The sequence below is a fragment of the Phalacrocorax aristotelis genome, chromosome 4 (genome assembly GCF_949628215.1).
Source record: "Phalacrocorax aristotelis chromosome 4, bGulAri2.1, whole genome shotgun sequence".
NCBI lineage: Eukaryota > Metazoa > Chordata > Aves > Suliformes > Phalacrocoracidae > Phalacrocorax > Phalacrocorax aristotelis.
In genome coordinates, this window is record NC_134279.1 from 18,620,593 (window position 1) to 18,636,168 (window position 15,576).

Genomic DNA, 15,576 nt, shown 5'->3' on the forward strand with positions numbered 1-15,576 from the left:
ACCGTCTCCGCTCCCTCGCTATATCAGTGTCACCAGTGCTGCTCCTCCTGCTGCCCCCTGACACGGCAGTCACCAGCACAGTGCTGGCTTGCGTTTGTTTCTTAGGGCGACTGGGACAGAGAAGGGAGACAAACTGTACTACGAACAGCTTTCAGTTCTCTTCATCTCTCTAACCAGTTCTGCTTATCATAGAAGCAACAACACCCGCACCTTCAGCTGAAGGGAGGGGGTGTTGGGAGGGAAATATCAGAGGCCACTACACTAAATCTACCTCTGAAAGAAGATCGGGAAATCCATTGCTGTTGCATAGGCCTAACCCTAACAGCCCAGCCTGTAACAACAACAAAAACCCACAACAAAAAAAATTCACCAAGTTCAATGAACCCTCCCTTGCTGCTGTAAACACACCTTTTTTGCTTTGCTTCTGTTATCACTCACAATACAGATTAATCCAGCGCTTGCATGGTGCTAATAGATCCCACAAGCCAGAATAAGTGGCCCCTTGCTGAAAGCATGCTCTGCTGAACCAGGATCCTCAAACTTGGGGTTCCTACCTCAAGGCTCAAGGTAACAGCTTAAATTGCTACGCACGCCCATGCCAGCATTAAGACATCCCAGTGCTTTTCTAGGAGCCATTTTGAAGATGATAACTTTCTAGAAAGTTTAATGTTTTAATATTTCAATTCTAAGAATGTAAACAGCTGCTTTCTATCAATGCATGCTCATCAAATTAAAAATAAGCCCTATTGCTATATCTTCAAAATCGCTCCTGTGACTTGGGGAAATCACAGGAACACTTAGGGCAATGACATGATTCCTGAAAGACCAAGAGTAATACAGTGGGTCAGAAAACAGACTGGCCACATTGCCCAGAAAGTATTCTGAATTAGCGCCAAAACAATCGTTACTAGTAGGGGTACAAAGAAACCCCATACCCAAATTAAAAGCTACCCCATGAAAGAGTATTTACAAAGCTACACTCCTGGCACAAGATAAAAATCCAACTCCTGGAACCATAAGTCTTCGGAGCATGCAGATCAAGGTAGCTTCTTTCTGTACTGCTTTAGAAAACAGCGTGGACCAAATCCAACAGACACAGGGATCAAGCTGTCTTTGAGAGCTTTGTAAAGTTTGTTTGTAGTCAAACCATTGCCCAAGTCATGTTCAAAATGAAGCCATGCTTGGATCCAGTTTTTAACTAGTGGTGTTGCCAGCACTACGGCCTATAGTGATTTTGACTTGAGGAGACTGGTTCACAAGCTTGAAAAAATATCTGATGGGACAGCAGCCATCCTCCAGTCTCCACATAAGTATCTGAAAATGCTCAGGATTACCGATCCCAAAAGTATCAACAGAAAGCAGAAGTGAAGGGCGCAGAGATGAGACAGAGCCTATTTTCCTGACACGAACCAAGTGCTCTGGAAAATGGAATGTCTTCCTGCAGCACTACATGCATCAAGTCTCATTCTCCTGCTTATACTAAGTTTGACTCAGTGATCCAAAGAAAGAGAAGACCAAGAAGTTCAAAGTCATCATATAAGAAAGGGTAAGGGAAAGTGAAGCTAGGCACACCATTTTTGTTCACATAAAAGGATGTTTTTACATGTTACAAGGATACTGGGGAAAGAAAGAAGCTGCAATAGGAAAATCAGAATATTCTTTGCAAAGGCAAACCGTGCTGTTCCCACCACGTCTAAGCAAGTAACCTGTCCACTTAAACCAAACTCTCTGAGCAAGGTAACCCTGTTTGGTATGTGCAGAGTCCCCCCTGTAATGCAACTATAGCTCATTTTATGTTTACTACAATACAGAGCTGTAAGTGGCATGTTTTTATCACTGCTATGAGAAATCTTAAGTCCTGTCTACAATCTGAAGCACATGAAGGTGCTCACTTCTTCAAAATTTACCCACAGCAGCCTCCTCTGAGCTTGATGGATTTAAAATCTCAGATGAGCTGGCAGGATCATGAAGAGACGATACAGATTTTTTAACTCGTACCTTAGCAGCAGGATGAAAAGAGGAAATCACAAACCAATTCCTAAGAGCAAAATAGGAATGTAAACCCATCAGAGTAAAAATTCTAATTCCTGAAAGACGACTGAATCAAATCCCAGACTTTTGGACTTTTGTAAAATTTGGGGGTTTGTTTGACGTTACTTTTGATTACTTCAGCCACATATGACAAGTTAACATACACTGAGGATCCACATGCCATTTCTAACTGTAAAGGATTTATCAGACCAGAGTGAAAAGTATACCCATCTTGTCCATTCAGTGCAATAGACCTGCTCATCTTTGTACCCACGTCAAGCCCAGGGGATGCTTACATTATAAATTTTATTGGAGCTACTTTTGTGTTTGTAACAGGCTTGATCAAGAGGCTGTCTCTCCACTGCAACTGCTTCATGAAAACCAATTCACCATATACCCTGTCAGATGTAGCTGTTGCAGCTGAAGAGATCATCATCCTCCACAGATGGGATGAATGAAATAGGAGCCGCCTTGTCAGCCACCTCAACCAAACTGAAGTGGGAAATTGGAGCCCTCCACCTCAGCAGTTCACAGCACATGAACACACGCAGACAAACCAATGGCCGTTTGCCGCACCGCACAGACGCGTGACCTGCAGTGGAACAGGCACAGCACCTCATGAGGATGGCAGCCCCTGGGAACAAGGACTACTTTGGTGAGCCCGCACGTACCAGCATCCCCTGCGAATGAGAGCCAGGTCCCAGCTACACAGTTTCACCTGTCTCACAGAGGTTTCACCTCTGAGCAAGTCACCAAGGTGAGCAGAGAGTACAGGAGTTTCATTCTACAAGCCACACAAGTTATTTATTCTGGAGCCTGTTGGGCAAGAAAGATAACAAGTGCAGGCTTACTTGTGAAGCTGAAGGCAGCAGCCAGGAAACACAACAGCTAAAGACAAAGCCTGAGCACCCTGGCTGACAGTTTCTGCCATTTCAGTCAGATGCAAACCAAGTGACATACTAGCATAGAGAGGAAAAAAAAAAAAATCAGAGAAAAAGCTATTTGCAAAGAGTTAAAAAACAACAGGGAAAGTCATCAAGAATACAGGAGTCAAAGAGAAAACATTCCCTAAAAGGACAACATGACACAGATGTCTCCCTTCATTGAGCTGTTTAAGTCACAGACAGAAAGGGAGAGAGCAAAGTAAGAACCATTTTCACTTCTCTCCTGCACAGAATTACAAATATATTTGAAAACGAACTGTGAGATGATGCGTGTAAAAAATATATTGCTCTACCATGACTGGTGATGGTAGAGTTATGTTGTACATTTAGGCACGCATCCAGAAAGAGGTGACTGCCAGTTCATGGTTATGAATCATGAATCTCAAGAGCAGAATAAGAGGCTACAGTGTGCTGAAAAGAATGAACCAGCAGCAATTAATAAGGACACCATCAAAACACAGCTAACTTCCAAGATGTCAATCAAAGGTTTAAAGTGTGGCACGACAAAAGAAAAATCAAGGAGATAGGCGCACCAAGAGAGGACCATATAAATTTCAGACGTCTCTGCATTGATTTATTTTCTTTAAATGATGCTAGTCACAGAACCGCATTCTTTGGGGCTAGAAAAGACAACTGCAGTTGCGAAAACGTAGCTACAGTAGCAAGAGAAGTGATTTAGTAAGGGAATGGCTTTACCAAACTAGATACCAATAAAAGGTTAGCAGTATTAGTGGCATTAGAAGATCAGGTCCATGATTCTGATACAGGATATGTTAAAACACGAATTATTTCTCTCCACCCCTTCCTAAAACCACACAAGTAAATATGACTATCTCCCTTAGCTTTCCCTCAAGTCTTTTAAAGGTTCACCAGAGACTTTTAAATGGTTAAAAAGCCATCACCTGGGGAGAATTTTCTTTCCAGCACATAAAAACCAAAGCATAGATTTCAAAACACATTCAGCTCCATGGAAGTATTTGTCTCCACATCTACTGTTCGTAATTCTTCCTCAGTTATTTTTCTAAAGGAGTTATCCGTAACTTTTCAGTTTCTCCTAACAGGGACCATCTTGGCTTTTCACCTTGAAGGAGTGTCTTCTGTGTTTAACTCTGTTGTTCAGAAGAGTAGACCCAGGAAACTAGAGTGAAATAAAGCAAAATAGGCAGCAGGGACTCACCTGGTTATAGAGTTGACATTGTAGGCTCTCTCCGAGCGTCTAACTCTCATCATCCTTTGCTCTGTGACAGGTCAGCAAGAAACTCTTTTCCTTCTGTCTTGTCCTGTGTCTTTTCCAGCTTTCTGACTCCAACTATCTGAAGTGGGGCAAATCAGTAAGAAAACTTCTCAAAGATACTCCAAAAGTCTTCCCAAGAACCTCAGGCTAGCAGCTGCCTCCTCCAAGGTAACTTCTGTCCTACCTCCTATTTTTCTGGCTATTAGTCTCAGGTGCTACTCCAATCCACTCAGCTTATTTAATGAAGTGCAGCTGGGATACTCTGCGCCATCACATGAAGGTACACTTTTTCCTTACACCTAATGTCTCCTCACCACAAACAAAAAGCTGGATTACAGACAAAGAAAAGATTATGTATAGTGCACCTCAACAGTATCAACAGCATAGACAAATTCACAACAGAAGGAACTTACAAAAACTGGGACCCTGCAGAAGTATTACCACTGAAAGTTTCTGAGACACTACAGAGCTAGTATTTTCTGAGTTTAATCCCTGTTTAGGAAAACCAGAGAGGCATTACAGCCCAAAATATACAAGACATTGACATAAAAAAAGCAGTCACAACATAAAACTGTCTTTTTCTACTCCAAAGCTATTTCAAAGTTTACCCAAACTTGCACAAGATCAGCCAAATATGAAAATATCCAAATAGAAACACTCTTAAGACTTGCATGATGGATGGTTACAGCACTGATAAAAAGAAAAAAGTCACTACCTCAGTGCTGCATTCCAACAAAAGGAAGGAAACTGGGAGTTAATGGAGCAGGGGCTGAAGATGGAAAAAACAGTGACTGAACAGCAAACAGCATTCTTTCTCTTTTTGGTTATCTTTAAATTTTACTTATTTTTAAGACTTATATTTGTGCTTTGACTGCTTCTTTATGAAAAATATGTTAAGCTGAATTAAAAAAAAACCAAAACAAAACAAAAATCCTTTCTTGGAACTTACAGATATCAAAAAGTCACTAACCAAGTTCTCCTAGAGAGGGACCTTGACCATTAAGGATTTTTTTTTCTCCCCTTAGCAGGGGAAAAAGGGTTAGTTTTAAAAATGTATATTGAACCAAGCAATGGAATTAACTTTTCTTTTTTCAAAGATGGGATTGACTCATTCTCCAAAAAGGGCTATTACTCCCTACAGTGACATACGCACGCATACATCTGGCTGAACACACATTCATCTCTGCTGCTCAGCTTTCCCTCATGCTCCTGTTGCGCTGCATGGTCCATTATAGCCAGGCACAGGCACTGGATCTCCAGTCAACCCCCAGTCTCTCAAACTCCGTCATCCCAGCACTCAGCAGACACTTTGCAGCTGCAGAGGGCCAGTCCTTCCCACACCTCACTCCCCAGAGCAAAGGCAGAGAGGTGTGGGGAAGGGAGCATGGAGGCTCTTCACCACAAACATGGCAAGGAGCAGCGAGAGCCTGCTGATGGTGCAACCTGAGCAAAATTTCTTCTCATACAGACAGCGTATGTTGAAATCTCACAGAAATTTAACCAAGCGGCTAGGATTCTTCAGTGTTACTGCATCCATTCTGATCTTGCCTGGTTAAGAAATCTTTCTAGAGTACTTACTTTTCTCATATACTGAGTTTAGTAGGGTTACTAACCTGTACTAATCATAAATGCCTAAGCTCAGTGTATCTTCATTTCTAGTTGCTCCTCCTCCAACACCATATCTTTATCTGGTTTGTTAAGAGTCTACTAAAAAGTGGACAAGACAAGGGTTTAATCAAACATAAGCAGTAACAACAGGTTTTATTCAAAACTTCCAGTAAAGAGGACCCACTAGTTTTGGAATAAAGGTACTTAAAGTACTACAGCTTACATGAATATAAAAGATCAAAGAGAAGAAAATAAACCAAGCAGTTAAAAAAAATAAAAATATATATTTTTTAAAAGTTTGCAATAGACCCACGCAGGGATTTTGAAGTCCTCCAAACAATTAACAGTTACTAGGTTTGGCAAAACAAGATTCTCTTACAAAATTAAAAGCCTGCTTCTGTTACATAAACTGTATAAAACTGCTCAATAGTTAGAGAGCACTCTGTACAATTTTGTCTTGAAATACATAGAGCTGCAGTCTTCAAACTGCAGGAATAAATCATTTTGTCCTCTTCACAGGTAAAAGAATTAACCAGCTGCGCAATTGTTTTGGGGGAAAACGAAGAGGCAAAAATAGTCAGAATTAACAAGATGAAGCCGCTATAAAAATGAAATGCACAGCAAAACTCAGACCTCAGTTTAAACTAACAAGCTATGTTTACAATATATTCTACATTTCAGTTGTCATTTTCCCTTCCCGCTCCCACCTCCCCCCATTCAAATATTCCTAATTCCTTTATGGTCTAAATCTAATTAATTTCTAAACTTTCAAATACACCGTACATATATTTAGCAAAAAACATACCTAACATTCTTACAGCAGTATGGTCAGGACACAATTTCAAAGATTATTAAACAGTTATTGAGGTTAAACCTTATGACTTTTTTTTTCTTTTAAAGAGAACAGCAACCATCCACTTAGACAAATGGTTTTAAAATGTACTGCAGAGAGCCCGCAAAAAGCAGACTTCACCAACATCGGCTCTTAGCCCCAGAGGACACAGGGGGAAACAGCAAGCGCTGAACGTAAGGAAGAAAGAGAATCTCAGAGTGCCAGCTACAGGAAGATCCTTCGGGAACTCGGTCCGACAGACTGTAGTTTTGGCTCGGTCGTGCCCGTTGCACTAAGCCCTGCAAATCAACTTTGCAATAGTACATTACAATGTAAACTAAAATTCTTGATACCAACAGTATGTCAAAGGGGTTTGGGGTTGTTGGTTTGTTTTTTTTTTTCCTGAATCCAACAGTTGGTCACAGAAGTCAAGTATTTTCATGGCTCTTATTCAGCTGTTGCCAGTTCGGGGTGGGGGGGGAAGAGGGGGGTGAAGTGTGTGTCTGACTCATACGTCCTTCAAGTACATGCAAGGCTCAATTGTTTCCAAAATGTGGGAGCTTGGGACCTTTTAAGACACTGAAGAAATAGGATTATGAGGAGAGCCCATCTGAGTAAGTACTTTATCCAGCCACTGAAGGGGACCATGAAGATGTATCTCTATCCAGCATGGAGTGCTCGTCACATCTTGGCGATGATATTCAGCTCCCCAACCCTGGAAACAGAATTGTAAGTGGGAAAAGAAAAAAAAAAAATCACCTTATTTTATAATATCAAATATGTGAGAAGCATACTTCAATCATCTTTCTTACGAAAATACTCTAGCTTTCAACAGTTATCATCAGCATTATAAGACCCTTGATGCACCAACTATTATTCCGTTTCAACAAACAAATCTGAAGTTAAAAAAAAAACAAAAAACGAAGTAAATCTGGGGGAAGTGTCATTTTTTTAGATCCCTTGATCTCTTGGAAGTCTTTAAATTCTTAAAGACATAACCTGTGGCAGTGCAAAATTCCCCCCATACCTCACTGCCAGCTGCATGGTGTCCCAGTAAAGTCTCTGAAGAGGGGGATAATCAAATCTTCTCTGTCAAGACCAAAAATAGAATAAACTGGGGGGAAACGCTGCCAAACAGATCAAGAAATTAAAAAATGAGGTCATAGACTGACATTATGGAACGGGAGGTGAGGCATCTGTCTGATAAGAACCAAAGCATCATTTGCACGAAGGACACAATAAACCGAGCACTAAGTCAGGAACACTTCTCTTTGGAGAAAGAGGGCACTGTCATTCCCCAGCAAGCTATTTCTCAAGTCAAGACAGCACGGGTTTTGTTTCAGCTTATACTTGATTCAGTTACAGTAATTAACAAAGATATAAGCAGATATTTAAACAGGATTCAAAATCATTTTGTAAGCGAACCATTTTTGGGGCAGGCCTGGAGACGAGACTAAGATAGCCGCAGGTACAGTTTGCTCTGCTCTACATTAACCCAAGGGATTACCCAACTTCCAACACAGGCGGCAGCAGCTTTAAACGCTGTGCAGTGCAACATCCAATACGCAGAAGGTCCTGTGCGACTGGTCAGGCAACACTGCTGTACAACTCTATAGGATACAGAGCTATGAACAACCTATACCGTTTCAGGAACCCCTGTCCTAACACATCTGAAAGTTTCTATCCTCCTACCAAGAGCAGCCCTTCAGCCTTTTACCATCTCCATTTGACTACTTTCATACATGTGACCAGCCCTTTTCTATCAGTACCTATGTTGACACTCTCAGCCACATCACGAATCTTGACCGCGCGTGCCCTCTTAGAATAGAAAGGCATGTATATTACTCTAAACAATTACTGAGGCTCCTAATTCAGGAGCTGCTGGTTGAGACAGATTTAGGGGATTATGCTATCTACACTCCCATAACCACTACTTACACTGCGGTCCCAGCTCAACTCTCCAAAAATACCACCCAGGAACAGGAGCATGAAGTTCAGCTGGGCCTCTTACAGAGCAAGAGATGGCACAGACTGTAACAATGGGCAAAAAACGGGGCAAAAGCTGATGCTACATAAAGAACTGGTGGCTTTTCCACTTTTAGGCCAAGTAATTAATGACTCAATTCTTTTCAAAACTCACTTGTACTGTATCTTGCCATATCCCACAAAATTAAAGAGACAAGCCCCATAATTCCAGAGTAATTATACAAATAATTCTATACATATATGCACAGAATCTATACACATACTGAATACAAGAATTCAACTGAAACACTAAAAATTTACAAGAGGCAATTCAATGAAATTAGAATAGTTAACAGACATGACAGAAACTCTTCACAAGTGACTATAGACTTATGTGAAGAAACACCTTCTGCAAGTCACCTGAAGCTTTCAAGGTATGTGCATCAGATTGATTTTTGTCCACAAAGACAACTTCATTTCATTAAGATCTGTCTTACACTTAGCAAACATTATTCCATGCTTAAAATTCAGCAGCTATTAACAGGTCAATGGAGGGAGGCACTGGACCATTCAAAATCACCACATTAAGAAAAAAAAAATTATTTTGCTTACAAAATAATTGCAAGCAAATTTTCACATACCTTTACAAAACTCATACGGAGAGTGCACATCTTAGTAAGCTCATACACTGTCTCAAAGCCATGGTTCACTGACTGAGCCAAAAGCTGAGCAAACTCTTGATTATTGAAAATCTTCAAACTGCAGCCACTGGGGATTTTGCAGACCGTGGTGGGATGGAACCCATGATGGTAGTTGCAGTTCCGACTTTGCACAAAAATACTGCTGTCGCTAAGACATTCAGCATACACTTCCCCACCAACATAATAGAGATGAACACCTGGGAGGAAAAGGTTGACATAAGGAGGTTCGACGAATTCACACTGTGTATCTGTTTCTCATGCTCTGTTTCCACAGAGATATGTTTCTGCTTAAAGAGATTAACATTAATTGCATACCAGACCATCATCCATCCGACTTCAAATTTCATTTTTACTTTTCTGTTTCACCAGTAGGCAATTTGAAAGGAGGGTATGTATGTATGCATGTATAAGGGAATTCAGTAATTCCTGCATTTTAACATGTTGTATATTCAATGACAAACTAGCAAGCACTGCAGTACTTTCGATGCAGTACGCTGGATGGCTTGACCACTAGAACTTTTTTTCATTATGTTTATGGAAAACAATAATTGGGAATGCAAGAGGAGAGAGTAGAAACCTACTGCATAATTTGTAGGTACTAAAGCAGCCCCAAGCTGGATTCTCTGGAAAAGTCCTGAATGCTATTTTGGGTAGCATGTGTTTTTTCAGCTCGCTTTAAATCTAGAAAGCTGAAAAAAGAAAATGGCCCTTATATTCCTCAGATGTATCTGTCAAATGAGGGTACACACCAATTTTGAAGTCCTTTACCCTTCTACCGCCTGCTCCCTCACCTGCCACTGATGGCAGCAAGCCCCAGAACAGCAACATACAGGGAACCTTTGTGGAGATTTGCTCAGTAGGACTCAATTCCAAAGGCTTTGAGAAAGCAAGAAATATGCCTTTTGTGTTTAAAAATTGATTATTTGCCATTTAAACCTTTCACCTCCCACAATGTCAAGAGTCAGAGAAGTGAACACACAGATTTTAAAAACTGAAGTCCAGTCAGAAAGCCTTGACTGTGCTCTGTCACGTAAGATTTTGCCGCTGACTACGCATGTACCTGTGTGGGCACATACATACTCCCACCTGATCTGCTAAAACATTTATGGCTATGTCTTCAAGTTTGGGATTTAGTCCTCCTTCCTCAAAGACTAACAGTTCTACGTCATCGTTAGTTGTACACATTTACTTCTTCAACAGCATCCTTGTCTCTTCCACACTCTGCTTCAGTACATATGCAGTTAAGTGCTTCAGCAGAACTCTACTTGCAGCTGGGTTACTTTTAACAGGGAAATGAATGAGGTGTTAAATAAATATCCTGATACTTGGTAAGATGGATGGGGAGGAAAAGAAGGAAGAAGTATTAGGACTTGAGCAGCACAGCACAGGTGTGGTGTATTGCTGAGAGCTTGCCAAGTCCTCATGTAGAGAAAAGCTCTCCAGATCGAGGGCTCAAACTTGAAGACCTGACAGTTCTCTTCAGTTTCAATTCTTGCCTCCTCCTCCAAGAAGGAGGATACTTCGTTAATTGGTACTTAAAACATACACCCCACTGCTAGGGCATGCTGAACCCTGAACTGTCTCAGAAAAAATTTAGAGTTTACTAATAACGTAAACACCTGAAAAAATTGTCTGGCAGGAATGCCCCATTGCAGGGGGCAACAGCAGTGTTGCCTGTCATTTGCATTATAGGCGAGTTCTCAGAAAAGAGGACTGTATTAAGGGAGACGTAAACCAGAAGCTTTTCCTCTACTGCAGGACACTGTCACAGCCATGGAAGAGAAGCACAAAATTCCCACTGAAAGAATCACCAGCTGTGAAAAATGCATTTGGAAAAACTGTTTTAGCAGGTTGTCTCTCTAAATACATGTTAGGATAGCTAATTTATGTTGGAACTAAGGCTAGCTAAGAATTTGGTGCCAAGAACTGTAATTTGGATTTCCATATACACCAATAATCAAGGAAATTTCATTAGACAAACTGCCTTAAGCTCTCATTCTAATTAAGATTATAAAAGCCTTCAGGCAATTAAAAATTGATTAAGGGTAAAAGCTTCCTGTAATTAAACACCAGGTAAGAACAATACTTGGCTTATAAGACCTGGCCAGAAAATTATGTATTTACCAACAGAAGCATTTATCGCATGTACTTGGGAAGACCAGCCTGCCCTTGAGGCAAGTGGCCCAGGTTGTCATGTCTAGGGGAAACGTTTGTGTGTCCCTGTGTGTGTGTGTGTGTCCCAAAACTTCCCAAAAAGAGATGCAAAGATCCCAAACGCACCTTTGCCAATATGCCGCCTAGTGTTCTCGATGGTAGAATTGCGGTTAACATTCGAGAGCAGCCCCAGGCAAAATCTGTTCTTGTTGTTTGAAGGATCAGTGAAGCCATCCACCAGGATGCTGGTAGAAGAAGCGTGGAATGCCTCCCCAACACGATTATTCAGCTCATAGTAGACAATGGAGCACCAGTGCTTCGGCTCTTCATAAGCAACTGCCTGAACATCTGTAAAGCAACAATGGAAACGTTACAATCTAACGGTGCTGGAATACAGGCTTGAGATGTAAAGATCCATAAACCTGCAGATTTTGGCTGAAGATCACTGAAAGATGAACCAGATAAGCAATTGCAGCTAGATGAACGCTCTTCTATCTTCAGTTATTTTTGAACTTTTCATAGCCACACACATACAATAGAATAATTTCACCTCAACTTTACTTGCACAAGACTCGCAAGAGACAAAGGCTGGCAATAGATATAAACAGCAAAGCGCAGAAAGCTCCTAGGCACATAGCAAGGAGTGCCCCAATATTCCTACCGCATTTTCTACAACATGCTATGGTGCAGACCCAGACAGCAGAGGAAGGCTGCAATTATACAGCTCAGCTTTCTTTCCAATTTAGTAAATGAACTTCTACTTCAGTTCATTTTACTCCGCTACCAAATTACAAGTCACCTCTGTGCTTGCTGCAAAGTTGTATAGCACAGGGAGAAACAGCATCTCACAATTACAGAAGACATTTGTAACTTTGGGTACCAAGGTAGCTTAAATATACTGTCAGCAGATCCATCTTTCAGCATTCAGGGCATGCAAAAATCTGTCTCTGGGCTTCTTGGGGGAAGGGTAGGAGACTTCAAAAACTAAGAAGAATTGACGTTTGCCTGCAGAACATGCATGAAGCACACCTTCAATATGAACTCTACTGTTTGGGATCAGAGGCTGAACAAGGGCATAAATCACAGGATCCTAACAATTATGCTGGGCTGAACAGCAGATGAAATGAAGGAAGATATTATTTATTAAGAACCTTTTACTCATCAAGTGCTACCAAATGCAAAATCTGCAACTGTTCACCACCAAAAGAATTACTTGTTGAGTAACAGCAAGGATTTCTCAGAACATGGTTTTCCAGAGTATGGTAACAAGAAACTCCTCTGCAGCAGCTCCTAACTGGATCTGGGAATTGTCCAAAATACCAACAGGAAATTTCTGGTTCACAACTTCTACCCATCAAGCTCTAGAAACACATGAAAGACTTGAGGTAACACTTGTGACTATGCACGGGGAACAGTTTCTCCAGATGATGCCAAAGGTCTTTACCAAAAAAAGTTTCCCAGTGCGTGTCCAACAACAGCATAGGCTTCTTCAGATATCTCCACCCAGTGCGCATTCTTTCAAGTGCCAAATACAGCTACAAATTATTAAACTGCCTCCAAATAAAAGGAGGCTAGCGAAGGGATGTGGTTGCTTTATGTGGTTTCTTTTAAATGAAGGAGGCTATTTCACTGCTAAGCCGAGCACAGTTGGGCTTGCTGCTGAGATACCAACTTTGCAGATTAAAGCTCCAAGTACAGGTCAAAGTGCTAAAATGAAAATCAGACTAGTATTATGGAAAAACTTGTTTCTCTGGCCAGAGGTTTTCTTCTCCCAGCCCCAAGTCTTTACTGAAATCAGCCAACTAAGACCAGCGTTCGTATTTTCCTCTGTTCACAGATCATACCGCTGTGAGTTTTCTGACACGTGCAAAACAAAAACCAAAAAGTCCCATCCCCCCTCCCCCAAACCAGCGGTACACAGCAGGTACAAAAGGCAGCAAATAATCAAAGGCAGGATAACGCATCCTACATCACCGTGCAAAACTTTGGCGCATAGTGTCTATTGCTGACTAATAACTTGCTTAAAACAACAGTAAAAAGGAGCTAATCTTTCCTGACACCCTAGCATTTTCTATCCTTTCACGTTACTGTAAAAAACCTACTAAAAAACAGTCATTAATTATTAGTAAGAGGTTGCTACACTTTTAATTCCCATGAAGATGCCAGCAATTATCAAAGCTGCAGCTTTGCCCCAGTTCTCAAAGTCAGGAAGAAATCTTGCCAGCTGGCCATTCTTACAGAATGAATCATATCTCTCTCACACAGATTTCATACTAACTTCCTTACATTTGCTTTAAGTCATGCAGAGCAGGTGCGTTTAGTCTCTCTATTCCCAGCATGGGCCAACAATGGAAATTACCCAGCTTCATTGACAGGATGCAGCTTGTTAAATCAAATCTCGTAAGACTAACAAATCACCATGAAGAACATGCTTCTAAAAAGTTTGCAACAAAAATGCTGCAGTAAGTTCACAGTAAAAACTCTTTAAAAAAATAAATCTGCTACAGGTTGTAAAAGTAGTGCAACTACAGCATACGTATGCAAATAACAAAACATATGAAGGTACACAGAAGTAAGGTGGCTTGGTGGTTTTTTGTTTTTGTTTTTTGAATGAAAGGACAGAGATGAAAATCCATTGTATTAAAACTACTAGGAGGGAAAAATACTAATAGAGACAGTTTTTATTTTGAAATGGTTGAATGTTAAAAAGCAAGAAGAAAAATGTAAACCCTTTCCTCTTTATCAACTCCCATATAATAGAGGAATTCTACAGTACTTGTGTATATTTTGAGAGGACAAAGATGCAAAGGCCCATAGTTAGGCATAAACATTCATAAATGTACTTTGGGCCAGCAAAAACCATACATACATGCAGAGTGTACTGGATCAGTGAGAAGTGGAAACGCTACAAATGGCGTTTATCGCATGAAAAACTCATTCCATGCAGAGAGTAAATAGGTTAGCACAAAAGCTATCCACATTGTTCTGAGTGTGCAAATATACTTCCTGAAACCAGACATTAAGCTTAGCAACGAAACAAGTTAAGAAAAAAAAATAATCAAACAACAGTTAAATTGTTCATACGCTTGTGATCTTGATAATCATTCTGGCATAGCATCCAGCTTGCTGCTCTTTCTTGGCATGGGCCACAACTGCGTAAGCTTATGTGTTCTCTAAAGGGGCTATTTCTCACAATGTGATGAATGCACTAAATCCTTTACTCAGCAGTCACGGCTGGCTGCAAAGGCTTTAAAAAGCAATGTGTAAAAAGATGTCTGTGTCATAGTACATAAAGCAACAGGATTTTTTAAATACAGATTTTGAAGTCTGTAGCAATGCTGCACCTCAGGCAGACAGCTCTGAATTCTGAACCAAGTGCTATCGCTGCATGACTCAAAGATGGAACCAAAATGTGAAGAGAAGGTGGAACAACACAAAATACAAAAAAAACCTCAAATGCCTTTATGACCAGGAGAAGAGTAAACTAATAAAAGCAGAGCTTACCCTTTAAGGACTGAGGTTTAGAATTTAGGACAAAAACATAATAAAAAAGACAATTTTAGGAGATGTATTTTTACGTCTGAGACAGTACAAGTACTCCAGTTGCCCATGTAAAACATCTCTGGGCGTTTACGCAACTGACAGTTATTAGCATCCATCCTCTGATCAAGGCTTTGCTTGGTGAGCTATACTTGACCACATTTACTGTCATCCACAATTCAGTAGGCTTTATATAGCATTAACTGCATTGTTCTAATAAATCAATATTATCATAAAAGAGAGAGAGATGCCTCTCCTTGCACACATAATTTCAGCATCACATGCAGAAATGTATGGCATCACAGGAATTCTTTCCGTTTGGTGATTAGTGGAAGTTCCAGATACAAAACACAAAATTACTGTGGTCCTTGAGTTGGTTGGGAGTAAGAAAGTAATAAACCCCATATATTTTACATTTTTAAAGAGAGTCATGTGATAGCTTCTTGTTCTAACTATTTACATTTATAAATTTTTATCCCCAAATATACTATTTCATCCCTTACAACAACAGAAAAAAATCATATGGCTGGGTTTTTTTTCCTTTTTTACAGCTAAAAATTTCCATAA

At 40.5% G+C, this 15,576-nt stretch overlaps 1 protein-coding gene across 4 annotated transcripts in view; it reads right to left on the reverse strand.

Moving 5' to 3' along the window:
• Positions 1-5,951: 5,951 nt before the first annotated feature.
• The window catches only part of SMAD1 (SMAD family member 1), a 49,417-nt gene continuing 39,792 nt past the window's right edge, over positions 5,952-15,576 (reverse strand). For all 4 annotated transcript variants that reach the window (XM_075090467.1, XM_075090466.1, XM_075090465.1 and 1 more), the window contains exons 5-7: positions 11,596-11,817; positions 9,256-9,512; positions 5,952-7,364 (exon numbers count right to left, since the gene is read on the reverse strand). In XM_075090467.1, the coding sequence (XP_074946568.1) occupies positions 7,221-7,364; positions 9,256-9,512; positions 11,596-11,817 (623 nt within the window). In that variant the 3' untranslated portion in view covers positions 5,952-7,220. The remainder of the gene's footprint in view (positions 7,365-9,255; positions 9,513-11,595; positions 11,818-15,576) is intronic.